Source organism: Caloenas nicobarica, chromosome 18, assembly GCF_036013445.1.
Source record: "Caloenas nicobarica isolate bCalNic1 chromosome 18, bCalNic1.hap1, whole genome shotgun sequence".
Lineage (NCBI taxonomy): Eukaryota > Metazoa > Chordata > Aves > Columbiformes > Columbidae > Caloenas > Caloenas nicobarica.
In genome coordinates this window covers 11,478,990-11,505,863 of record NC_088262.1, presented here as the reverse complement: position 1 = coordinate 11,505,863, position 26,874 = coordinate 11,478,990, and the positions used below count along the sequence as shown (strand labels likewise).

Genomic DNA, 26,874 nt, shown 5'->3' with positions numbered 1-26,874 from the left:
CTGGAGACGAAAGGGAGCACAGACTGGACTATCAGTAGTCTCCACAGGAATGGCCAGCCTCTGAGTTTACAGGTCCTCAATTCAGAGGGTGCACTAGCTTCTCCCTTCCCCCAGCCAGGAAAAGTAAGAAAACTTGTGCTACAATGCAATACCTCAAGCTCGACCAGAAAAAAAAAAAAAAAAAAAAAAAAAAAGAGGCTGCACTGCTCATAGTGTGTATGCAAAGGAATCTACAACTTTTATTCTCTAGACATTGAGACACTGAGGTGGGTACACAGACTAATTACAGAAGAAAGTGACCAAGAGCTTCACATTTTGTGCATCTCTCAGGTCACTTTTTTGCCTCATGACATCCTCACTCTTCCTCTCCTATCTTCTTGCCGTGAAACTCACGGCTCTTCACTCGGAGCTTGTTGACCTGCGACTCTGCAATGTCAGCCCGCTCCTCAGCTTCCTCAAGCTCGTGCTGGATCTTGCGGAACTTGGAGAGGTTGACATTGGACAGTTCCTCCTGTGTGGGGAGAGGGAGTCAGTGGTGAGGAGCCCAGGGCAGGGCTTTCACTTCTCCCGTGCCTTGGCCTTGCAAGGCTGTAGCTGTTCTCCAGGGCAAAGCACAGACCTTCTATCCCTCACCCACCAGTGCTGACCCAGAAGCTTTACACAGACCTCCTCATCCTCCTCTGTTTAGAATACCACATCCAAACTAAAACAGATTTTGAAAGGTTATCCCAGTTCTGCTGTACGGAGGATGGACAGCACAGCAGTCTCTCTTTTAAGCTGTTGAGAAAAAGCTGTTTGGGCTTCAGTTTGTTATTCATTACACTCAAAATTTAGAGCTAAGAAAAAGCAGTAGGACCAAGAAAGTACATCTATACACCCCAAAGGTGAGTTTTTATGGTATCCTTAGGGAGGAAGTACCTGACCACTCTTGCCACTCCCCACTTGGTGGGCAGACCTCTTTCTTTCTCATGTCTGCTATGAGAGCACTGTCAGGTAACTGCCCATCTCCTTCTTCTTCCATAGCCATTCAAGATCCCCCACAATCCACCCTTCTCTTCCAGTAACTGTATAATCGCTTTGTCTTATGAATGACATTGCCTTGCAGAATAAATTAAATCTGATTTCCAGTTCAGCAGATGAGCTAAGCATCTCTGTCTCCTGTTCTGGCTTAGTGTCCTAGCTCTGCACTCTCTGATGTAAACTGAAGAACTCAGAGGAGATGAGCCAGGTTTTAACCCATCCATGTCTGTCTCAGAATCCATTCACTCACCATAGGACAGCAAAACCTGTCTGTAATGGGCTAAGCAGGAAGAAACCTGACTCAAAAATTTATCAGCTGAGAGGCTGTTTGTGACCTGGATGTATCAGTGTGTCCTCCTCTATAAAAAAGATGGCAGGATATCCCTTGGTTTATCCCTGACAGGAACATGGCCAAAATAATGCAGTGTCAAGCATACTCTCAGGATTATGTTCCTAGAGTCATTAATTTTCTCATGGTGACCACAACTTACATGCTTAACAAGGAGGAATTTCTTGTAGGCACACACCAAACTGTTCCCAGATAACTGACTTTTCTTTCTCTGCACTTTTTTGCCCATATGACTTGTGTTCCTCCTCAGAAAGTTATGTTTGTTACCACTAGAAACAATACTCACAGCCTCCTCAGCTTGTCTTTTGTAGGATTTCACCTTCATTTGCAGCTTGTCCACCAGATCCTGGAGCCTAAGAATATTCTTCCGGTCTTCCTCAGACTAAAGCAGTTGGCAAACAGGAAAGAGAGTAAATTGGTTTCGCGACAACGTGAGTTGGAATTCCCCTGGCCAATGAAGTGCAAAATTTTTTCCTTCCTGTGAGAGGGTATGTCAGCCCACAGAGGCCTCCTGCATTACCTGGTAGGTCAGTTCCTTCACCCTCCTCTCGTACTTGCGCACACCCTTCACGGCTTCAGCGCTGCGCTTCTGCTCAGCATCAACCTCCCCTTCCAGCTCCCGCACCTGCAAGGACAAGCCCATCTTTGGAGCTTCCCTGATGGCTGCTTATGTGACATGTTCACTCATGCACAAATAGCAGCCCTACGCACTCTGGCCTCCAGCTTCTGGATTTGCTTCTTGCCTCCCTTCAGGGCCAACTGCTCAGCCTCATCCAGACGGAGCTGCAGGTCCTTCACCGTCTGGTCCAGGTTCTTCTTCATCCTCTCCAGGTGGGCGCTGGTGTCCTGCTCCTTCTTCAGCTCTTCTGCCATCATGGCTGCCTGATGACACCAAAGGGTCAAGTCCATTTGGGGGCTGGAGACAGTTTGGAGGAGAATACATCCAGCATCAGCAATGAAAGGAGCCCTTGACTCACATCTGTGATGGCCTTCTTGGCCTTCTCTTCAGCATTGCGGGCTTCCTGGATCGTATCCTCCATTTCACTCTGAATTTGGGTAATGTCTGTTTCCAGCTTCTTCTTGGTGTTAATCAAGCTGGTGTTCTGTGCAAAGAGAGATTTCAAGACCTGCGTTCTGAGGCCTGCAATACCAAACCTACAGCCTGAGCCAAGTCTTTACTCTTCAGGCTTGCAATTCAAACTCTGGAACTCTTTTTAAAATGGTTGTTTACAAACTGAGTGTGGGCTCAGGTGATGGGCGCTGAGCACACCTTTCCTTCTGGACAGCAGTAGAGAGGCCATTCTAGACCACTGCCCTGCCCAATCCACTGTTATACAGCTGCCCTCTGTGTTTGTTGTGTCAACACAGCTGCTTTTGGCACCACACCCTCACCTGGCTATGGAGGAGCTGCACACGTTCAGTGGCATCCAGAAGCTCCTGCTCAGCCAGTTTCCTCGAACGCTCCGTCTGCTCCAGAGCTGCCCGTAGCTCCTCAATTTCAGCCTGCAACAGGTTTGCTCTGCGCTCTACCATGGCCACCTGCTCCTTCAGGTCCTCCTGTGTCCTGAGAGCATCGTCCAAATGTATTTGGGTATCCTGAAAAAGAGACAGGAGAAATTGCAAGGTGGCAGTGTGTGCTTGGGTGACAAAACTGTTCAGGGATGTCTTCTCTCTTTCAGCAGCTTTGCTGAACGGACCTTGAGCACTCCCTGTGTGTTTCTCAGGTTCTTTTGTGCCTCTGCAGCCACGCGGTTGGCATGGCTCAGCTGGATCTCCATTTCATTCAGGTCTCCCTCCATCTTCTTCTTCAGCCTCAGGGCTTCATTCCTGCTCCTGATCTCAGCGTCCAGGCTGCTCTGCAAGGACTCCACAATTCTGAGGTGGTTTCTCTTCATCTGGTCAATCTCCTCATCTTTCTCTGCTATCTTCCTGTCAATCTCCGACTTCACCTGGTTGAGCTCAAGCTGGAGGCGCAGGATCTTCCCCTCTTCATGTTCCAGGGAGGCCTGGGCAAGTGGACACAAGCATTTGTAACACCGATAAAGCTGTTTCCTTTCCAAGCAATTACAGTATATTTCACGAAATCTCAGCTGACTGCACCCTCCGGCCAGAACAGAAGAGGATCAAGAATTTTTTAGCCATGTGTCCCCATTGCTTATATTTTTATGCAGACACCAGTGACTATGGGCCTGTACCTCAGCTTCCTCAAGAGCAGCCTGGATTTCAGATTTCTCCTGCTCAATCTGCTTCTTGACTTTCTCCAGCTCATGAATTGCCTTTCCTCCCTCTGCAATCTGCTCCGTGAGGTCAGAAATCTCCTCTGTGGGAACCAAGACCAATGGCATGGTCAGGCACAGAGCGCAACGGGAAGGGCCCTGTCACACCAAGGTGACAGACATCCTTGCCCACCTGCAGGCACAGACCCATGTGGAGCGGTGTGGAGCGCTGGACAGGGAGAAAGCCCTGCCAGGAGCAGAGGGCCAGGCACTTACGCTGCAAGTTCTTGTTCTCCCGCTTCAGCGTTTCCAGGTGGTCCAAGGACTCCTCATACGCATTCTTCATCTTAAAGAGCTCCGTGCTGAGAGAGCGAGACTCCTTCTGGGAGGCTTCCAGCTCAGCCTGCGTCTCCTCATACTTCTGTTTCCATTCTGCCAGGATCTGAAGAGAAACCAGGTGTGAGTTTGGATGTGGCCATCAGGAGGGGCTGCTCTGCTCAGGAAGCCCACGTCTGGAGCCCAAAAGACCTTGTCAAAGTTCTTCTGCTTCTTATCCAGAGCTGCGCAGGCAGCATTTGATCGCTCCACGTCAATCATCAGGTCCTCCACTTCATTCTGCAGCCTCTGCTTTGTCTTTTCCAAGGAGGCACATTTGGCATTCACAGCTTCAACATGTTCCTCTGCCTCCTGCAGACGCTGTGCCAGCTTCTTCCTGGCAGGAGATCAGCACAGCTCGAGGTTAGAGCTTAAGGGTCTACCACGTCTATGTCCTGACACCTTCTGAGTATCTGGCCTGTCCTAGCCGTTCTAGCTCAAGGGCTGCATCTGTGTTTCCAATCTTTCCTTTTTCCACAGCATGCTCTTCCTCTTCCTACCTCTCTCCCCTTCACAGCAAAGGTGGTCTATTCCTGCCGTGGTCCCACCCCTGTCCTAACCCAAACTCAGAGACTCCAATTTCCCTTGACAGCCTCAGTCTTCTCCAGCCATTCAACATCCCACTTCCCACATACTTGGCCTCCTCCAGCTCCTCCGTGCGCTGAATAGCGTCAGTCTCATATTTGGTTCTCCACTGGGCCACTTCACTGTTGGCCTTGGACAGCGCACGCTGCAGCTCCCCCTTGGCTTCCTGCTCCTCCTCGTATTGTTCCCGGAGCAAGTCACAGTCGTGGCGAGCAGACTGCAGGGCATGGGCCAGGGCGTTCTTGGCCTGAGAAGAAAATAGGATTGAGACAACTAATTGCCTGTGAGATAACAATGTTAAGTTAGGGAAAGTTGTTGAAAACTGTCTGAATCTGACATTCAAAGTCAGCCCAAGGGAAAAAGGTACATTGATTCCATGCTCTGAGAATGTCATCGTCACTTCATTCATTAGAATCTAGAATGTTACCTCAGGAGAGAATATGGGTAAACTCTAACGATAACTATAATATAAAGCCGGGAATTGTTGGATCTTTTTAAATATGTTCTAAAATTTCAGCTTCCACTATGGAAAAGTATAATAAGAAGCATAGTTTTTTAGATATATCTCAACCTTTTCTATATGCCAGTTCAATCCGAATAAAGACCTAAATAGTCCTTCCCTGTCTCAGTAGCCATGTTGGAGGGGATGCCCTCCTCAACTTTTCTTCCCACACTATAGAGGGAGATGTGTCTATCTAGTTTGAGCACTCCCAAATTAAAATTACATGACTCACACTCCTGATTTTATGTGAGAGTCGGAAACATCCTGAAAGACAATGGAATCAGAATCCAAAGTAAAACCCCCTACAGAAAATATCTGTACCTTTATTTCTTCCTCTAAATGTCTTTTTAGTTCCTCAATCTGTTGAGTAAATGCCTGTTTCCCTCTGGATAGCTGAGATATCAAAGCATCCTTTTCTTCCACCTGGCGTGAATATTCACCTGAGAAATTTTACAGATAGATCGTAATTTAAAAAACAATACTAAACCAATGTGTTCTTAAAGCACTATATAGTAGCTTACAGTGTGTAGAGCACTTGAGTAAAACATCACTCTTTTTCTTCTCATTGTTGACTACATGTTGACCCATTCAACAGGGGCGTGGGGGTATGTTACCTGCTTCTGTCTGCAGACGGGCTCTTTGAGCATTGAGGTCATTGATCATGCGCTGATGTTCCTCTTCTTTTGTCTTAATCTCACTTAACTGGTCTTCCAGAGTGCGACACATCTTCTCCAGGTTTGCCTATATGTGAAATACATGCAAGGAAAGGGGACTGTCAATAAATTCTTGCATGTTGTTGTCATGACGAAAAACAATGCAACTATGTGAAATAGCAAAATGGAATCAGAAGGTTTAAAATAATTTATCATAGGGCAGTAAGCTGCCAGAAACTCTGTACCTTGGCCTTAGAGACAGACTCCATGTTACTGGCCAAGTCATCAATCTCCATCTTCAGCTCACTCTTCTCCTTCTCCAGCTTCTGCTTCACTCGCTGCAGGTTGTCGATCTGCTCCCCAAGCTCAGCTGTGCTGTCCGCGTGCTTCTTGCGCAGGGCGGCAGCCGTGGCTTCGTGCTGCAGTGTGGCCTCTTCCAGGTCACGACGCATCTTCTGAAATTCTGCCTCGCGCTTCTTGTTCATATCGATCTGAGCTGCCGTAGCCCCTCCTGCTTCTTCCAGGCGCTCGCTGATCTCCTCTAGCTCCCTGGAGAGGTCAGCCCGATGCTTCTCGGCTTTTGCCCGAGAGGTTCGCTCGGCCTCAATTTCCTCCTCCAGTTCCTCAATACGGGCCTGTGGAACATTAGGGAGCCTTCACACCTGGGCCTCCTCCTATCTGACCTGAGACTGGGAGAGAGAGGGGAAGGAACAGAGACTTGCCTGCAGTTCCTTGATCTTCTTCTGTAATTGCATGCCCAGGGCTTGCTCATCCTCGATCTTGCTCTGGATCTGGCTGATTTCAAAGTCTTTCCTGTTGGCAAATCAAACCATGTTAGAGATCGGGGAAAAAAGACAAGCGCAACCGGCCCAGCACTCAGGTGCCCCACAGCCATGCTTACTTCTTCAGTTTCTCATCCAGCTGCTGCTTATCATTTTCCAAGTCCATTATGCTGTCTTGGGCCAGCTTCAGGTCTCCCTCGAGTTTCCTCTTAGCTCTCTCAAGGTCCATGCGCAGTTTCTTCTCTTGCTCCAGGGACCCTTCCAGCTAAAAAGAACAAGACCCTCAGCTCTTGACTGGTCTAACTCCATACCTGTCCTGTTCTTGCTGGACGGCCGTGTGCTCACATCGTCCACTTGCTGCTCCAGCTTGGTCTTGGCTTTGGTCAGCGTATTGACTTTGTCCTCTTCTGCCTGCAGGTCATCCAGAGTCTGCTGATGGGCCTCTTGGAGGGCTTTCTTCTCTTTTGTCAGCTTCACAATGGTCTCATCCAGGGCTGCCATCTCTTCTGTGAGGTTTTTCACCTTTGAGAAGAAGGGAGCAAGTGCAGATTAAAAAAAAAAGTTTAAAACTTTACACTGTATAAAAATCAGAGGTCTTTTCTGGGAGAGTGACAGGTTCTGCCTCATACCTTGTTTTCGGTGGCATGTTTTTCCTTTTCAACCTTGGCCAGTGTTAACTCAAGGTCATCAATATCTTTCTTCAGCTCTGAACATTCATCCTCCAGTTTCCGCTTCTTTGCTGTCAGCTCAGCGTTAATTTCTTCCTCATCCTCAGCCCTTTCAGTCACCTCTTTAACTTTAGCTTCCAGCTGGATTTTGGTTTTGATAAGCTGGTCACATCTTTCCTCAGCATCAGCCAAAGCATCTGCTTCCTGGTAGGAGATACAGATTATCTTGGTTTGTTTTCTGAAGTTTTCATGCAAGCGTGTTTTAAACTCTGCCCTGAATTTGCCTTCTCCTCAAAGAACTTTTTTTTTTTTTTCTGGTATGCATTATACAGCTTTTTAGTTGGAAACAATATCAGTTCCTAAGCTTTTTTCTGTCTCCTAAAAATCTTTCACAGATGTGGTAGGAGTGATAATTTCTCATTTACCTAGAGGAGAAAGGTCTTGGAGACATTTCTCTTCACAAACACAGTATTCACTATCTTTCCTTTTGTAACTGAATCCTTATGAACTCATTATTACGTTGGGAGTAAAGGCTTTGGTAGTCTCAACAATAATTCAACAGAAAAATGTTGTCTCTCTAACTGTACTAAGACTGCCACTTGTGCAAGTGGCATCTTACCCTTGTAAATCAACTATCTGTGTGTCATCGTTTCTGTGTCTGCAGTGGCATATGCTGGTTGCAGCTCATCACCACATCATCTTACTCTTTGGTGGGCTTTTGGCATAATGATTTTTTAATGTCCAAAATGAATTTGAAAGTCAAATATCTTATAAGAAAGTCCAATGGAATGCTTATTTTTTCTCCATATACTAGGCAAAATAGGTATCACAGGGTTCACATTTTCTATGGGAATGTTTAAACAACTGGGTAATTAAGTACAGGGCTCCATTTTTAGTTGGTAATTTAAGTAATTTAATGAGTGGGTTAAGATGACTTTGTAAAAGAACATTTGAATATCAAATACTTTTGTAAATCTTTTTAAATAATATTTTATTTTGTGAAGTGCTGTGTGCCTACAATGTTCATAGGACTGTGGTGGTAAAATTATTAATATTTAAGATTGAGAAGTCTGGCTAAGAAGATATCCTTACTAAAAGAATATTCCTTTCAACTTAAAGCTACCAGTCCATGATTGTTTCCAACTCCCTACTTCTCAGGTAAGGTGATACTGGGTGTGTCACTCCTATAAGCTCCACCAAGAGCCAGTCTCTCCATATTGTCATGTTATTTACTGTTTGATTCCTTAGAATTGTTGCAGTTAGCAAGCTACTTAAGTAGAATATCCCTCCCAAGGAAGAATACCTGGCTTTGTTAACATTGAAAAGAGTGTTTTTCCTCACAGCTTTCTTTTTTTCTGATACAGTATACAGAATCATAGCATCATTTAGGTTGGAAGAGACGCTCAAGATCATTGAGTCTAACCATAACCTAAGTCTGGCAATAAACCATGTCCCTAAGAACTTGATCTATGTGTCTTTTCAACCCCTCCAGCAATGGTGACTCAATCACTGCCATGGGCAGCCTGTTCCAGTGCCTGACAGCCCTTTCTGTGAAGAAATGTTTCCTTATATCCAACCTCAACCTTCCCTGGTGCAACTTGAGGCCATTTTCTCTCATTGTATCACTTGCTACTTGGGAGAAAAGACCAACCCCCTCCATGCTACAACCTCCTTTCAGGCAGTTGCAGAGAGTGAGAAGGTCTCCTCTCAGCTCCTGTTCTCTAGGCTGAAACCCCCAGGTCCCTCAGCCACTCCCATCACACTTGTGCTCCAGCCCCTTGCCAGCTCTGTTCCTTTCTCTGAACTCGCTCCAGCACCTCAAGGGCTTTCTTGTCTTGAGAGGCCCAAAATGGAACCCAGGATTCGAGGTGTGACCTCACCAGTGCCCAGTACAGGGAATGGTCAATGCCCTGGTCCTGCTGGTCACACCAGTGCTGGTACAAGCAAGGATGCTGGTGGTCTTTTTGGCCAACTGGGCATGCACTGGCTCATGTTCACCTGCTGTCAACCAACACCCCCAGGTCCTTTTCTGCCAGGCAGCTTTCCAACCACTCTTCCGTGACCCTGAACTGCGTCTCTGCAATCAATTGGCAGAGAACAGAGGAGCTGTATGAAGGTTCTCTTACTGTGTTTATAGTTACTAAAGCTTCTGTCAGACCTGTTCTAAATTGTGCCCCTCAGACTGGGGACCTCAACACAAGTACACTATGGAAAGATAGCTTTTAGTGGAAAGGAGTATTCTATTAATAAAGATAAACTCTTAGCCAGAACTCTCAATCTTAAATATTAGTAATTTTACCCCCACAGGATGTGTCTTGTAGTGGAACTACCATACAGTGCATGGCAAAAAATCCAGATTAGAGATGCAAAAACTACAATGTTCAAAAGAAACAAAAACCTCTGCTTCATTATAGATTTTGTTTACGACCTCAATTCATACAAGTTAAGTCTAAAGCATACCAAGCTCTTTTGTGTAATTAACACAGAGGGAAGAAGAACTCCATCGGATGGTGTGACCTTTTCTCAGAAACAGAAACGCTGTGTCTATATATACTTAGAGTAAGGAGAAATTTGAAGCTGTATTTCCCAATTAGTGAGTGAATAATTAACCACTGAGTATTTCATGTTGGCTAACTATATCTGCGTTCTTCCTCAGAAGGCAAGAGCACTGACTCCCACTCAGAGCTCCATGCCTCCTTGTACTGGCTGTCAGAGTGCTCACCAGACCACTGCCAGACACTTGTTTCCTCAACTTCAAATACATATGATTGATAATTCACCAAATATCTGACTTTTGGTCTTCTATAGTCTGATCTTCTAATGGCAATAAACTCACTGCCTGCACTTGGAGCTGCAGGTCATTTTTCTCCTGCAGCAGTTTCACCATTTTCTCCTCCAGCTCCTTCCTCTTTGCCTCAGACTTTGCAAGCTCTTCCTTGGTTTTCTCAAACTCTTGTTTCATGTTGGCCATCTCCTTCTCAGATTCTGCGCTCTTCAGCAAGGGCTTGATCTTGAAGAACAACTTCATCCAGGGCCAGTGCTTCACATTCATGAAGGCACGAACATTGTACTGGATGCAAAAGATGGACTCCCTGAAGCATAAAATGTACATTGAATACTTTCAGTTCAACAGATGTGAACACTTTCCCCCAAGTACAGTGACATTAACTGAAGATGTACCTTCTCTCCACCATTCTCTGGTACTCCACTCTCATCAGGAAGCCCCTGCACCTGGCCTGTGTGCGGGTGATGAGCTGTGCCAGCTTCTCATCCCTCATCTCCTCCAGGAGTCCCAGCAGCCCAGCTTTGAAGAACACCTTGAGAAAGGGCATGTTGCAGCACGTCATTGCCAGGTATGTCAAAGCTCAGGCACACACGGGTAAGACAAGGGGGGTTTGTACCTTGGTGTGGCCAAATTTATACTGGGTGTGGTCCACATCGATGGACCCAAGAAGCTTCTCAGAAGCCTTCTTGCTATCGATGAACTGTCCCTCTGGGATGGCGCTGGCATTAAGCACCTTATATCTGCAAAAAGAGAAAGAGTGGGATGAGATTATTTTTCCCCAGCCAACATGCTCAAACTACTCAACAACGCCAGCTCATATATGGCTGTTGTTCACAAGAGTCCAGCCTGAATGAACCTTTATGAATCAACCAACATTGCTTTTAATGACGCAGAGAATTGCAGTGCTCTTACCTCTGTTTAAAGTCAGCATAGAGGACCCTGCTGGGGAAACCTTTCCTGCAAATTCTGATACCTTCCAGCACGCCGTTACAGCGAAGCTGGTGAAGTACCAGTTCATGCTCCATGGCACCTACCAATTCAGAGCATAAATGAATACCACGGTTTGCTGTGCAGAGGGGAATGGCTCTATCAGAGGAAGTTGTTTTTCTGCTTGAGCATCTTACCAGGTGTTTTTGTTTCATTGGGGATGATGCAACGGACAAAATGTGGGTGAGTGCTCCGTAGATTGGTCATCAGCTTGTTTAAGTTCTCCTAGAGGGACCAGGGAGTAATGTGAGTTTCCCATCTCCAGTGTCTGATGCATCAAGCCTATGGTAAAGACTTCATGATTCTCAAAATAAGCTGGGGTTCAGAACACTGAGGTAAAGCCACATAAACCAAATATTTCTACTATCTGAAGATACTGAACACCATTTTTAAAGACTAAAATACTTCTATGTTGCTATTGGGCCAGTGGAAACTAATATAAAAATTCACACTTTCACGCAAAGTAAGTAACTTTTAGGTTTTTCATGTTTTGCTTTCTAATGTCAATGTACTTAAGTTGAAGAAAGTGTTGAGTTTTTTTTCAAATAAGATACATATCTCCTTGGAGAATGTTTATAAGGAGACTCTCAATTCCCCAACATATCAACCTCACAGAAATGCAGGAATGCTGAAATTATAGTGCTAGTCTGATCCAAAGACAGAAAAAGATCTGATTAATATCCTCTCCAAACAAAAAATAATTTGTAAAAAAGGAACTAGATTTCCATGATCATGGAGGACAGTATGCTTAGTGTTGAACATAACATGTTAGCAATATCAAAATTTATCCTGGAAAATATGATGTGGAATTTCCAAAGAATTTTACTACTGTCACAACAATGCAAAATAGCCTTCTCAAAATTAATATTAGCTTCCCCCTTTCTTAATATTACAAAGAAATAATAAACACTGTACTGTACCCGGAAAAGAGCTGAGACAGTCTGGAAAGAAGAACCCTTCTTCTTGCCACCCTTTTTGCCACCACCACCAGCCTCTGCAAACAGAAGAACACCAAAAAAAAGTATTAAAATATGGATGTTACGTATTGGACACTACAGAATAAAAAACAGCTTTAAATTTACTGCTTTAATTCTGTGTCTACATTGTCCCACACTGAAAATACAATTTTCACAGAGCTGACCTGCATCTGCTCCACCATAGTTTGCAAAGAGTAAGGCCAGTGTCTTCACAGATGATTTCTGGTACAACCCAATGACAGTTTCATTCAGGGGGTCCTTGTTCTTCTCCAGCCAGCCGGTGATGTTGTAGTCCACCGTGCCAGCATAGTGCACCAGGGAGAAGTGAGCCTCAGCCTTGCCTTTGGCAGGTTTGGGCTTCTGGAAGTTGCTGGACTTGCCCAGATGTTGGTCATAGAGCTTGTTCTTGAAAGAGGTGTCAGTTGCCTTGGGGAACATGCACTCCTCTTCCAGGATGGAGAAGATGCCCATGGGCTAGAAGGCATTACAACAGACAAGAGGGAGAAAAAGATTAGAAAGGAGACATCACTTGGTTGGAACGTTGCTGGAGTCATAAGAGAAAGCTGTTCCCATGCACTTCATGGCAGTAAGTCAGGTAAAATAGACTAAGGATCAACTTTTTTCAGTGTTGCTATTTCATTTGAACTTACGTAAATGCCTTTGCTGACAAAAAAATTGCAAATACAACAAAGCAAAATACTATCCTCTCTATAAATCTTCTTTACTGATAGGTACTTAGAGAACATAACAATCTTTTATGTAACTGCATTTTATAATCTGGAAATGAATGCTGTCACCAAAACTCCTGATATCAGAGTATGATCTCCAAAAATACTTCCACCCTGTTGCCACTTTCAATGGTATATATCTGAAAAAGCCAGAATATTCTCACATGCTTTTTATGTATGCCTCTTGGCAAGTATGGAAGGTCCAACAAATAAAACACTTGAACAAGAAGGATACCTTCTCAATGAGCTCAATGCAGGCAGCCAGGTCCATCCCAAAATCAATGAATGTCCATTCGATCCCTTCCTTCTTGTACTCCTCCTGCTCCAGCACGAACATGTGGTGGTTGAAGAACTGTTGCAGTTTCTCATTGGTGAAGTTGATGCACAGCTGCTCAAAGCTATTGAACTGCCAGATATAAAAAGACATGCAATGTTCAGCAATAATAGCAAGGTGATTTGTTGTGCAATCCTAATTCATCATGGTTGATACTTAAAATGTAAGGCCTCTTCCTGTGTAGTTTTGCTATGCTACGTCTCTAGGATAGGCTTTGTATTTAGAAAAGAGAGACTATTTCAAATTCTCTGTAATTAGGAGATTAGTTTTATATTATTATTATTTTTTGCAGTATTAAAGAAGATCATTCCAAAAGCCCTGCAAATAAGTGTAGGAACATTAAAAATGTGTCTCAATATTTCCTTTACTCTCTATTGTCCTTCTATGAAAATGCTAGGAAAAGTGTTTCCTTACATCAAAGATCTCAAAGCCAGCAATGTCCAGGACACCAATGAAGTACTGTCTGGGTTGCTTGGTATCCAGCTGTTGGTTGATGCGAACAACCATCCACAAGAACATCTTCTCATAGACAGCTTTTGCCAGAGCACCCACTGAATTGTTCACCTAAAGCAAGGAGAAAGGTTACGAGGTTGCTATACACAGCAGAGGAGAATCAGCAGGAACTAACAAAGCATGTTTCAGGTTACTACATTTTTCCTACCTGCTGCACAGTTTGACCTTTGGTCACATATTCATTCCCAACCTTGACTCGGGGGTAGCAGAGGGCCTTGAGCAGGTCTGCTGAGTTCAGGCCCATCAGGTAGGCAGCCTTGTCAGCAACTAAACACCGGAAAAGATTGAGAGAGGAATAAATATTGATCAATATCTAAAATTTTGGTTTTGAAGGACTGTCTCAAAAGTAACAGCAGCACTGTTACAGAGTCGCTGAAAAATATCCAAGTCAAATCTACAAAGCTAATTTCTCTTGTCTTCAGGATTCAGAGTCTGCAACACATTCTGAGCTTCTTCAAAAGAACTCGTTGCTTTCAACCTCTTTTCAGTCAACACTTCGGGACTTCACATTTCCTAGTTGTACAGGAAGAGGATTCATCACTTAGAAAGCTGGATGTATGGATTGTACTGTCCGCTGTGACAGAGACTAATCAAATACACATCTCACTCCCAAGAGGTCAGGGTGAATAGGAACACAGTCTCCCATCCTGTTAGGGCTGAACTCTTCACTACTCCACAATACAGCAGAGATTGCAACATGTATTCCAACAAAAGTATAACTAATGATGTTACAAGACTTGCCATCTATGCCTCCTGGCTTCCTGGCAGTGTACACAAGATCTCCATTTTAGTAAATAGTTACAGAGTAAAGTTACATGTATCATTAGATCAGGTACATGTCTCAATGGTAATCTAGCATATGAACAAATATTTTTTTAGTTTGCACATTCAAAGCCTGAAATCTGCCTAAGTCCTTCTTTTGGTGACAAAGAAAATAACTTTTCGACAGTTTCCTGAATCTGCTGCTACCTTCTGTGCCATCGGGCTCTGCCTGCTCCTCTCTTTGTTTCTGCTTGAACTTCAGATTCCCGTAGTGCATGACAGCCCCTGTCAGCTTGTAGATGGCAGTCTTTTCATCAGCAGTGAAGCCCAGGATGTCAATGGCACTCTGCAGTCAAAACAATGAAGTAAGAACATTGCCTAAAATCCTTAACAATCTCAGTAAAACTATTTCTTTTGAGTACTTACATCTGTAGCCATCAGTTCCTCCTGGTCATCGATACTGGGAACAGTGATTTCACCTTGACTCACAAAGTGGAAATCATAAGGGTTGGTGGTGATGAGGAGCATGTCTGAAAGCAATAAAAGGGAAAAAACAAGCTCACTTTAGCTTTTCAGGTGACACAATGAGCCCAGTGATCTTCCTTCAGAAAACTTAGTGATCTTCCTACCAATTAGCTCCGGCTTCTTATTGGAGGTGATCTGATAAAATATGTGGTAGCTTCTTTCTGCCTTGAGCTGGAAAGTGACTCTGGACTTCTCCAGCAGATCTGGCAAGGACAGTAGGACAGAGTTAGCACAGGAACTGGGGAGGATTAGAAGGAATGGGATCAGACCAGGAGAGTCTCTTACAAGTTTCAATGTCAGCAGAAGCCAGTTTGCCTGTGGCTCCAAAGTGGATTCTGATGAATTTGCCCTGTTAAGGAGAAGAAGCAGCATTTCAGCCTAAATGCATTTCATTGCCATCCCCTTATGTGAAAATAACACTAGCCCATCACTGCTGTTGTAATGAGGGGAGATTTTGTCCAAAGCAACAACTCACAAAGCGTGAGGAGTTGTCGTTCCTCACAGTCTTGGCATTTCCAAAGGCCTCCAGCAGGGGGTTGGCGCTGATGATTTGATCCTCAAGTGTTCCCTGCAGGATGATAATCACTCAATTACAATGTTTAGTTGACATGGTAATTATATGTTGAGCATATATATATTGTCTGTTCTCCCTGACTCACCTGCATTTTGCCTGACTGCTGCTCCTCCTTCTTCTTCTCCCCACTGGCTGCAATTGTTGCAAAGTACTGGATGACACGCTTTGTGTTCACAGTCTTCCCTGCACCGGATTCTCCGCTGTCAAAGCAAAGAGAGAAGCAGAGAGCGAGTGGTCAGGCAGGAGATCTTCTGGCACTGGGCAGCCCCGCAGGGACCTAGCAGGGAGTGTACGTACGTGATCAGGATCGACTGGTTCTCGCGATCTGTGAAGAGACAGAGATAAGAAAGCTTTTCCTAGTGCTCATGAATAACAAAGAACTCAAAAACTAAGGAAAAAATATGAACTAAAGGTTTCAGAGCATGCTGGGACTGAAGACAGTGAAAAGCCCTTGGAATTCTTAGTGGGTACTTTGATGCTTCCAGCAGTACTTAGGTATTATCAACCGGATCAGTAAAGACATCACTTCAGAGTAGCTTTTGTAGTATTATGCCTTTCAATATATTGTCTTCTCAACAGGCTACTTATTTCTCTCTTATTAGTCTTAACTAATATGTAATGAAAATATTGTGGTTGGGTTTTGAGAAAACATAAATTCTTCATAAGTTAAAATTTTCCTGAGTAAGCTTACAGAAATTTGGAGGTATCAAGAACAACAGAAACATCTGACCAACTTCTCTCACTGTTTTTCATCTCTTTTTTTTTTTTTTAACCGCTATATATACAGAAATTATGTATCATACATAGGCAAGGTAAATATTTCATTTTTATATTCTGCATCTATTTCCCAGTTTGTAATGAAAGAACAAGAAAATATCTAAAGTCTTGCACATCTTTAATTTCAGTGGCCACATAGTGAAGAGAAAATAAGAGGTGGAAGGAAGTGGAGAAAGGATAAAGAACTGTTTTAAAGCCATTCACTTTAAATACTAAAACCTTTATTTTTTTCCTTGATGTTTTCTGAGGTTTACTTTTCACTATAAGATCATACATAGATCATTAAAGGCTGTATGTACTTTAGACCATGCGGTCACCTTTTCCATCGTGAATGCCATTTTTATAATAATCAAAGAAACTTATGTTCCTGTTCAATGCAGACATACTGTGTTTTACTTGTTAGCAGTGACACTCGCAAGTTTGAATTGAACGTATAGACATCATTTAAAGGGTATGTGTGATATAATTCTACTCTTTAGTCTCCCACTGAGAATAGTTTAGTGATTAAGGTACATAAGTCTATGCACATGTGTAAGATCACATTACAGTCAGTAAAGTCTACACCAGAAATAGGTTTCTTCTTTACAGTGAATTTACTACTTCTATGGTATTTTCATTAGGTCCAGGTCTTTATTGATTCTAGTGCGGTAACAGACACTCAGTTCACACAGACCATTACAGTCACGTGCATTAATCCTCCATTCCATACATACAATATTTTAACTGTTGCACACACAATATTTCCAGAAAATCCCCTCATTTCCCTCTGCAGATAACTCATTACAAGAGTAGTTCAAAGGAAATCAAGTAACTCACCAGTCAGCATGAACTGATAGGCGTTGTCAGAGATGGAGAAGATGTGTGGAGGAGCCTCCTGGCGCTTCTTGCCTCGGTAGGCCAACACCACCTCCGGGTTGTACACCGGCAGCCACTTGTAGGGGTTGACGGTGACACAGAAGAGACCCGAGTAGGTCTGCGAGGAAGGGAGACAGCACGTTGCCTTCCCCTTAGCCTGGCAGAGCAGTTCCTCCCAGCTCCCCAAAGGAAGACTGCTGCTGGTACTTACGTAGATCATCCAGGCTGCATAACGCTCTTTGAGGTTGTACAGCACAGCGGGTTCATGGAGGTGGGTCATCATGGCCATGTCCTCGATTTTATCATACTTGGGAGGGTTCATGGAGAAGATTTGATCTTCCTTCACGGTCAGAGTCTGTCAATGGAAAGGAAAGATCCATGTATATCAGCTAAAATCTCAGAGTGGGAATCAAATGCAGATCTGAAACTTGCATTTTCCTCACCTCTCCAGCTTCGGTCTTGACGGTGACTTTCCCTGATTCCCTACTCTGGATTGTCCCTTTCACAAAGGATTCCTTGGGATGCACCACAAAGACAGATGACTTGGCATCAAAAGGCTTGTTCTGGGCCTCAATTCTCTCCTTTTCTGACTTTCGGAGGTAAGGAGCTGCCTCTCCGAAAACAGCCATCTCAGAGTCTGCAGAAGCCATGTCTGCACTTTATTGAAAGCACGTCAGCAGAGGGATCTGGTGGGGAAAAAAAGGTTGTTGATCACTGAGAACAAGAATATAATCTATATAACTGAGAAAACAAATTTAGCTAATAAATAGCTAGCTAAGTCTTCCAGAAGCAACCACTGAAATCCACTTTGATTTTAACTTAAAGCTACCTTAACTCCCATTCATGGCTGAGACTCAGTCTTCTAAAGCACTTGGGCCTTGTAACCATAAATAAAATATCTTCTGTATATTAATTAGAGTTTGACAACTCACCTTGATGAATTCTGACCAGATTTGAGGTCTTTACCTAAACGAATCTACAGCCAGAGAAAATCATTCTGTTCTGGTCCTTAATTAGGAGTGATGAATCTCTGTGTACTTTCTTGTTAAAAGTATTAACTTGTGTGCTAAAAATGGAAAATTACTTCACTTTTTAGATCTTCCCTATTTTCAACAGTCTAGCCTAAGCAAAAGCCAGCAGAATTATAGTAGGATTTATGAAGAGAACTCATGCAGTGGTATCAAAGTCCTGCCTTAAACTGTAGTCTAGGAGTGCATTATTCAGGGTGTTACCTTTGGAGAAAGGCTTCTGTCCTGGGAACTGGTCAGCCTTGTAAAATAAGAATGGCAGTTGCTTCCTATTGCTGCATGGAATTCCAGAGGTAAATTATAGACTGAAGATATAGACATGCATTGAAATTATATTGAATATTTTTGTTCACATAGGCACTTGCTCATGGAAGTAGCTGCCAGATGCAGGAGAAATAGAACGGAATATTGCAAGGGCATTGTCCTCTTTCTTCAAGCTCACAAAATGCATGCACTTACCTTGAATCCTTCTGTGGAGACAGGCCAGCGTTGTCCCTGGGAGATTTTATAGTGTCTCGCCTGCAGATGCTGCAGATGCTCCCCCTTTCTGCGGTCAAAACATTTCTGGCAAACCTTCTTTGGCAAAACTTTGTCTGGCAAACTAAGGGCATAATTGTCATTTGATTTGAATGATATAATTAGAACATTTTATATATCTTACTAACTGTGTGAATACATCTATAAATAATTTGTCAAGAGTGTTAAGGAGAGAATCTAGACTACTCAAAGCACTTAGAGAACTTGGATGCAGGGACTTATGGTTCCTATTGCTGGCTTTCTCAGTGATTTGCTGCTTGACCCATGGTAGTTTGTTCGGTATGCTTATATCATAAATTTTCAATCATGCAATGGGGATGATAACATATATGATGCTTTAGAAACATGCGTTGAGAGGAAGAGGAAAAGTATGTCAAAAACCAGCAAATAATTGTTGTTAAGAGCCACTTTTCAGTGATATTTTCTAAAAAGTAAAAATTCAAAATGCATTACAGCTGAAGTTTCTGTACATAGGACACTCTCAATAACTGGGTGGGTATGAAATACAGTGAGTTGGAAGCCTGAACCCAAGTAATGGGAGACTCTGTGTTGAAATGGAGCTCTTGATTAGCTTCCTCAGCTGACTTTTGAGGTATCAAATTAAAATATATACTTGTGTATGCATAGATTTTTTTTTTTGTATATTTTATTTTAAAAGTGATTCCCCAAGAAACTCTGCTTTCTCACAGATCACACTCCTATACTTCTTACTTGCATTTGATGTATCCTAGTTCCTATAATTGGCTGCATAAATAACCAGTTCCCTCTGTCAAATCTGAAGCTCCATAGACTCCCATGGCCCCTCCTACTCACAACTCCCCAAATGCACAGGCCTTACCCTGCTATGCCTGTACACACAATCACACGTATCACCTCAGTATACAGTTCCAGATACGATGCATTCTGATAAACCCTCAGTCTAGCATTGCTGTGCCATCAAAATATGCAATCTTTATACATTTGCAGTCCCAGAAAAATCTCACAATACAGTACTGATACGAGAGCATTAGAGGTTGCAGGCAGTCTTGTGTAATGCTGATGGTATGGGAAAATGAGATTTTCTGGTAGCCCAGGACACTAACTGATCTAGTTTTAGGAAAAGGTGTAATCACTTAAACTTCTTCAGATCCTTCAGATTAAACACATTATTCTGGTCACTTGCATTTCAGTCGTTAAAATATCTCACTGAATAACACAGAGAAGAGGTTAGAAAAACGATGTCTGGAGTCTAGCATATATTTACAGCATCAGATGATGCCTTGTGCTGTAGGGGTCCCTTGCAAGAGGCCTCTGGCACTGCAGCGCCCACGTTTTGGGCCCCAGAATGGAACCAAACCCAGAGCTCACCCCTGAGCTCACTACAGACAAGTTATAGAGACAGTTGAATATCTCAGAAAGCTAACCTTTTCATACGGATTAGGAAGAAGAACTGTCCATTACCAAAGGACTAGTGTGGTCATTTTCAATTCTTGTCTCGTGCAATATAGTAATGTGGAGGACATTTAATATCTGATTTGATCACGCAACCTTCACAAAATAATTCTTCAGAAGGGAATAGAGGCCTGCCAAATTTCCCTATATGTTTAGCTGCCAGTCACATATCCTTTGAGAAAGACAAAGCATTCAGTTATTGAGAACATATACTGACAACAGCATTGTTTTCCTTTTTGGTTGAACAGTAGACTTGTACCAAACAGATCACACTCGAGGTGGAAACTGTAAAGCTGAATTCCTCCAGCTTTTGCCATATCCAGCACTGAAATCCTGTGTTAATATTGCTCCATGCTCATGCTATTCAGGGAATTCAGATCCCTCAAGTTTCCTGCTTCAGGCCCTTTACCAAGTCTCTCCTCATTTCTTAACATCTGTCCTCTCAGGACAGTAACACCAACTGCAGTTAAGAGAGTACTACCAGTCTGCTAAAGCAATGAATGTAATTCTAATAGGAGACCACCACTACTGCATACAGAAAGGGCAGATATTATTTTGGGTTGTAGTACCAAAACTATATTTGTGGACACTGTCAGAAACCACTAGTTAGGGTGTGAAGGAAAAGCAGTGTTGACTTACCTGGTTTGAATACAGCTGTGGACATAGATGAAAATAAAGCTATTTAAGAATTGATCTGTGGCCATACGTGTAATATAACATCCTTGGATGAGTTTAAATAGCCCCAAAAATCCAATATGATTGTGTTTATAAAACACGTAGAAATAAGGAATCAAAGGGAAGCCGTTTTAGAAGACTGAAGACCACTTAATGATACCAACATAGAGGTCCAGGGCAAAGGTATGCTAATTATCAGAAAAGAACTGATAAAATGCAACAGTCATTTCATCATAGAAACCAATCAGGTTGGTCAAGCATGATTACTCTGGTAAATATATGTTGGCTGCTCTTGGTTATCTTCTTGTCCTTCACATCCTTAGCAATAAATACCAAGAGGACATATTCTGTCATCTTTCAAATATTAATAAATTAAGTGAAACTGAGCAGCTTACAGTTCCACTGAGCCCTCTTCCTGCCTTTTTAAAAGATGGGTATAATATTAGCCTTTTTCCAATCATCTAAGACCTTTCATATGTGTTGTCATTTTTCACCAATTATAAACATAGACCTTGCAATTCCATGGGCAAACTCCTTCAGCATCCTTTGATGAGTCACACCCAGCCTCATGGATACAAATACATCCAGCTTCTCCGAGTAATCCCAGCTTCACTAAGTAGTAGGTTAGGACCTCCCCACTGTTGGATATCCCTTTCCTTCTCAAACTCCCTTGGAAGATGCAGATAGGGACAAGCTTTTCCCATGAAGACTGATGCAGAAAAGGTGCTGTATACTTAACTGTGGTAGACACATATATTCTCTGAACTCCCTTCTGCATCATCCATGAAGAAGTCTTATGCTTAACATCCTTAAGTGCCCAACAATTATTTATATTCCTGTTTTGTTGCCAGCCCTTGGCTCCACCTCTCATATACTTTTGCGTTTTAGTTCATCAAGAAGTTTGCTGCTTAGCTAAGATGAAATTCCCAGTCTTCCTGCACAATAAGGTAGTTTAATCCTGAGGTCTCAATAATTTTCCTTTAAACCCTAACCATCTCTCCTGAGCAGTTTTCTCTTTCACAGCTTCTGCCAAGGGTGTTCTAACTAGCAGTTCCCTGAATACAATGAATTCCAGTCTTACAAAGTCTAGAGGGCTAATTCTGTTGCTTACCTCCCCAGCTCTCCACTAGATCCTTCCCTCAGTCATCATGAGGTTGCTGCAGCTTGAGCTGCCATCTGGGATCATATTTATCACTAGTTCATCTCTCCTTCCAGTACTCAGCATTGCCCATCTAGTATCTGCATTAGGATCTTGGCATTAGCACAGTCTAAGAACTTCTGGCATTGCTTGCCCAGTGCTCTTGCCCTCTCAGCAGATGTCTACATGGCTGAAATCCTCCCAAAGGCAGAGGATACTTCTGCCTTTCTACTAGTTGTAGAAATCCTCCTCCACTACTTTCTCTTGGTTGGGTGGTCTATAACAGACCCCCATCTCAACATCCCTCATTTTCCTTCCCTCTCTGACAAGATGTCTACAGTTTCACACTGGAGCTTTGGACAATTAAGGAGCACTTTAACATAAAAAATAAATCCTCCACATCTTCCTAAGCAGTCCATACCCTCCTGTGACCATGGAGAGCACACTATCCCACCTTATCTCTATGATTCTGACCATGTTCTCCTTCTCCCTTGCAAAATTTTTACATTTGCAGCTATTCCTCTGTCACTTCTGGTTTAAGTCCTCTTCCCATGATGAAGCTGATTTCAGATGCTTGTCATCAGGTTAGTAGTCTCATTGCAAAGACTGCTTTCCTTCTTAGTCCTCAAATACAGATGTCCAAAAAACTAGAGGAACTCAAAGGTGATCTTGATAAGTTTCCAAATATGGTGTGAAAGCTCCTACTTAAAAATCCGTTTGGATATCACAGGACTGCCAGGTGACTAATGTAATCCCATGGTATTAAAAGAGCTTATGGAGAAATCAAGGGAACTACAGTGCGGTAAGGCTGATGGCTATAATGGACAAATCCGTAGAAATAATAATATAGAAAAAAATTAATGAACACAGGAAAAAGTTACAGTCTTCCATTCTGTATTTGTAAAGAGAAGTCTTACTTCACCAATGTGCTTGCTTCTTTGAAGGCCAGATAAAGCATGTAGATTTAATTACAAAGGCTGCATCTGTAATGTTGAATAAATCTGCTTCTGAGTGCAGTCTCTGGTATCAGCCAAAATGGTGCAGGATGCCTTTCAGCCAGCACTCAGTGCTTTTCACCATCAGAATTGTGTGGCTGCATGAGCACTGCATAACCCTTGGCTTGGGTCTCTGATGTTTAGCAAATGCCTACTTTCCCTTTCACACCAACTAAATAAGATATAAAGCATAGCTTCTCCCCTGAAGTTTTTAATAGGTGACATTAAACGATGGCATGGGGGGGAAACTGCAGCAGTGGCATGTGTGTGTACATTGTCCACAAAAATGGAGCATTAGCTGTGAGAGCAGTTTTCAAAGGTAAAACTGTTTGGACTAGATTTGGAGGGTGGACTTGGCAGTGCTAGGTTAATGGTTGGACTCAATGATCTTAAAGGTCTTTTCCAAGCAAAACCATTGTGTGATCCTATTATTAGAAACAGAGGGGGAAACTGAGAAAACAGAAAAGACTGGGAGGCCAACACGGGAAATTCAGGGAGAGTTTCAGGAGAAAATACTTAAATTTCTATCCTTTCCTCCACATGTTCTTTCTGAAATATAAAGATTATATCAATTCATATTTACAGGCAAACTAACTTGAAGAATTTTCTTCCAAAGATATAAAAATTCTGGTCATACGAACACTCAGACAAGTATCTTGTAAAACGCTCTAGGATATACACCATCTGCTTTGGATTTAATTCAAAGAGATTATTGGTCCCACCCAAGTGAAAAAAAAATTGTGACATGGCCTGTTGGGCATTCCAGCTTCTTGCAAATGAGTACTCTGTAATTTGAATTACCGGATCCAGACTTCACACAGATTTAGCTCCATAATTTTCAGTGAGTTAGACCACAGAAAACTGGCTGATTTCCTCTGTCCAGGACAACACCTGTCCTTGGGAAGAGGGACCTGCTGAAGCAGCAATGTCCTGATGCAAAACAAGGAGGGAAATGGATCCTGCCAGCCATTGACTTTCTGCCACTTCTGTTTACATCCCTACAGGGCCTGGAGTCCACTGGGACTAGAATCAAACCACAGCACAGTCAGAAGAGGCAGAACGAGAGAAATCCCTGGATACAGATGGTCCTGCACAGACATTTGTGCTTGAATGATGACATTCAGACATACTGAAAACGGACTCCATCCCACCTTCTGTAAGTCCCTAAAATGTGATTTCCCTTCCTCTGTGTTCAGTGAGCATGAGCTGGGGAGAAAGAGGGCACTCATGAGCACAAGTGAAGTGTGAATGTGAAGCATTGGCTCTTGAGTTTGTGGCCCAATGCAAACCTCACTTTCCACTTTGCTTCTTAGAGCAGCATCATCAGCCTTGTAACCTGTCTAGTTAGAAAGAAATTCCGGGTCCAGTATCTCCATGTCATTGCCATGGAACCACCTTCAGACCTCCTGCTTACTGAGCTGACCAGGACCTCCTGGCCAGTGACAATAACAGGAAAAGCAGCATGGTTGAAAGCCTCTGGCCTCCATTTCAGGCTCACTGGTCTTCGAGAAACAACTGAAGCAAATCCAGTTGGACTATGTGGAAATCAACCAGCAAAGTTCAAGAAGGCACCTTCTTGGGAGTCAGTACACGTGGCGTAAAATTTAACCTTGACAGCAGTGAATTTCAGTACAGAAAGGTAGCTGAGTTGGTGAGCTCCCATCTAAATCTTTGAAGGAGCACAGCCTCAAGGTCACTTTCACACAGTTCACGCTTTCACAATAGCATTGGGTACCTTTGTTACTTCTTTAGATTCCTTTACCATGCAGCTATTGTAGATTTCACAGACTTTGTGAGGTGGTTTGTACAAGTCAGATGGGCATCCAGTTGGTGAATATCAAAATTGAAAGTCCTCATCCATGGAATCTCCCCAATAAATGGAGGGTGCTTTCTGAAACCTAAGTAGTTTCCTCCTTTGCACTGAGCTTGCCCACTGTTGCATGCAACTTTTCCTGAAGATTAGCACCAATGGTATTAAACTTTCACCTGACCGCAAAAGTGGAGACAATGCATTCACATAAGCAATTAGCAGAAGATATCAAGATGGCAATAATCTCACCCTGTCCCTTCAATGTCATGTCATCAGCAGTTATGCTGTCAGGATGCTTGGCACTTTTTCCTCTTGTCCTAAAGGAGCTTGATGCAGAAGAAGCAAAGGAGCCAAAGACTGCCTAGGGCAGCAGACTGCAGCTGTGAGCAGGTAAGCCCACCTGTATTCTTCCTGGTGCACAGCATGAAATTCATGGTCTTCTCACACACAAGCAATCTGTGAGCCTCCTATGTGAGGCCCACGATGTCCATTTAAAAAGAGATCACTTCGTCTTTTAGATCAATGTTCCCTCTTCTGCAGTATCTGAGCTGTGAGGAAACCCAAGGATTCTGGAGTCCACACATGGACTGACAAGAAGGGTTGTCAGAGAAGATTTTGAATGTCCCAATACCAAATAAAGACTCTGCCTCATGGGATGTATGGCATTCAGGAATTTGGGGTTAGCATTTTGGCATCACGCTCCTGCTCTTTCTGAGAATGCTTGCCTAGTGGGAGAGATAAGACCCAACACAAAGAGCAATGAGTTCAGAGTAGAGCACAGAAGCCCTAGTTACCATGTCTCCAAAACAAAGTTAGTCCTACCATTACCTACCAAGCAGCCCCATGGAAAGAGCATTTGGCTACGAAGTGAGAGGTGTCTGGTTTTCACTCTCCTCTGCATGGGAGGGATGTGCGTACTCAGCATCCTTCCCTTGTCTCTGAGAGCTTGGTCCTTTACCAGTAGCTAAGGATGTGTTCTGGGTGGACGCATTGTCCTCAGCCCTGTCTTGAAGCTTGACCACTCTGGAGGCAGGTATCCTGGCCCTCTTTTGAGTTAAGTCGCCTTGCTATGTGAACAGTTGTCTGTAAACACACGTGATACACATTATTAAGAGAGATAGGAAGTTGAGAAGATCCAGTTGAAAAGGTGCTTTGCTGGGGTACATTTCTGAAAGTATGCTTTTTTTCCTTGGGCTGCTCTGTTATGTTTGGGTTAGGCCATTTATATTTCTCTAGTAGGCTATGAGTTCTTTGATCAGATTTAACAGCCTTTTCTGCTAAATCATACCTCCAGCAGCATATCGAAGACTCCTTTCACCAACCTGAGAATTTTAGCTGAGAAGGTAAATATCCAAAATTCATTACTTTCTCGATACTGTCTACAGTGTAGTTTATGGTGAGGCAAGCAATCAACTCTCACTTATCAGACAGGGTGAGAGACACCCCAATCTGTAAAACAGATCAGATTATTTGTGTTATACAGAAGCCACAGAGAGCACTGTGCAATCTGAGTTACATGAACAAAGTGCCTGTTCTGCAGAGATTATCAACAAATAACTGGATCCATTCAACAGTGCTTTAGGTGTTCAGGTGGGCTGTTGTTCAGGAGGAAAAGATCTAATTAAATCCATATTCACACATCTGCATAGACCAGATCCTGAGCAAATGCAGGAATCTTTGAAAGAAGGATGTTGTTTCAGCATGGATTGCCTAAATTGACTTCCACTGGGATATAAGTATTTATTATCAGTGTCCTTATATCCTAGGAAAAAAATTTTAAAAAAAAAGAAATTGTTCAGTGCCTTGATTCTGGCTTAAAAACACATATGGCAGTGTGACACCTAGCTACTAAAAGACAACTTTCTTGTCTAATGCTTTTTCTTGACAGATTCTGTAAGTCATACAGAGTAGAACAGTACCCCCACACCCCAGAATAAATGGCATCATTTCTATTCTTGAATCAGGGTATTAACATATATCACTTTCCAGGTTTAAAAAAAAAATCACCCCAAACCAGGAGAGGTTGGGATAGTGACACACCCTTTCCCAGGAGACAGAAAAATCATGTGGAATAAAGCTACACTCAGGACTCTAGAAAGAGCAGTGATACCGAATGGAGTCTGAAGTTCCCTGACTTGCTCATGATTTTCCCAAAACAAAGAATTCGAATCACTTCTTGCAGGATTTTCAGCTTGTAAGAGCTTTTGTTGGCCATACTGGAATCATGATAGAGCCTGCCTAGGCAGATCAGTTTGTTCGGTAGCCTCTCTCAGACGGTCTGACAGAGAATGTC

General features: G+C 43.1%; 1 protein-coding gene and 1 long non-coding RNA gene across 2 annotated transcripts; one reads left to right on the top strand and one right to left on the bottom strand.

Moving 5' to 3' along the window:
• Positions 1-213: 213 nt before the first annotated feature.
• Positions 214-18,222, bottom strand: LOC135995927 (myosin heavy chain, skeletal muscle, adult-like). The gene is made up of 39 exons (XM_065647568.1): positions 18,200-18,222; positions 17,411-17,653; positions 17,179-17,322; positions 16,929-17,085; positions 15,633-15,660; positions 15,421-15,535; positions 15,237-15,329; positions 15,047-15,110; positions 14,866-14,964; positions 14,663-14,766; positions 14,444-14,582; positions 13,623-13,741; positions 13,376-13,525; positions 12,863-13,033; positions 12,064-12,373; positions 11,843-11,916; positions 11,060-11,147; positions 10,848-10,965; positions 10,552-10,675; positions 10,331-10,467; positions 9,987-10,242; positions 7,112-7,354; positions 6,828-7,004; positions 6,602-6,747; positions 6,423-6,513; positions 5,946-6,335; positions 5,662-5,788; positions 5,369-5,487; positions 4,596-4,792; positions 4,114-4,297; positions 3,862-4,027; positions 3,565-3,689; positions 3,067-3,375; positions 2,762-2,965; positions 2,347-2,472; positions 2,081-2,251; positions 1,890-1,994; positions 1,656-1,751; positions 214-511 (listed from the first exon to the last, which is right to left on the bottom strand). The coding sequence occupies exons 2-39, from the start codon at positions 17,615-17,617 to the stop codon at positions 356-358; spliced, it is 5,829 nt and encodes a 1,942-aa protein (XP_065503640.1). The 5' UTR covers positions 17,618-17,653; positions 18,200-18,222; the 3' UTR covers positions 214-355.
• Positions 10,421-25,010, top strand: LOC135995942 (uncharacterized). The gene is made up of 3 exons (XR_010607215.1): positions 10,421-10,503; positions 23,776-23,927; positions 24,905-25,010. It is a non-coding gene; the product is annotated as an uncharacterized LOC135995942 (long non-coding RNA).
• Positions 25,011-26,874: the final 1,864 nt, after the last annotated feature.

Excerpts from the sequence above, each read along its gene's own strand:
- LOC135995927 (XM_065647568.1), bottom strand. The coding sequence starts at position 17,617 with ATGGCTTCTGCAGACTCTGAGATGGCTGTTTTCGGAGAGGCAGCTCCT. Across the intron at positions 13,742-14,443 it reads AGAGCCCGATGGCACAGAAG|TTGCTGACAAGGCTGCCTAC; the intron begins GTAGCAGCAGAT and ends TCCGGTGTTTAG. Across the intron at positions 2,473-2,761 it reads TGCAGCTCCTCCATAGCCAG|AACACCAGCTTGATTAACAC; the intron begins GTGAGGGTGTGG and ends CTCTTTGCACAG.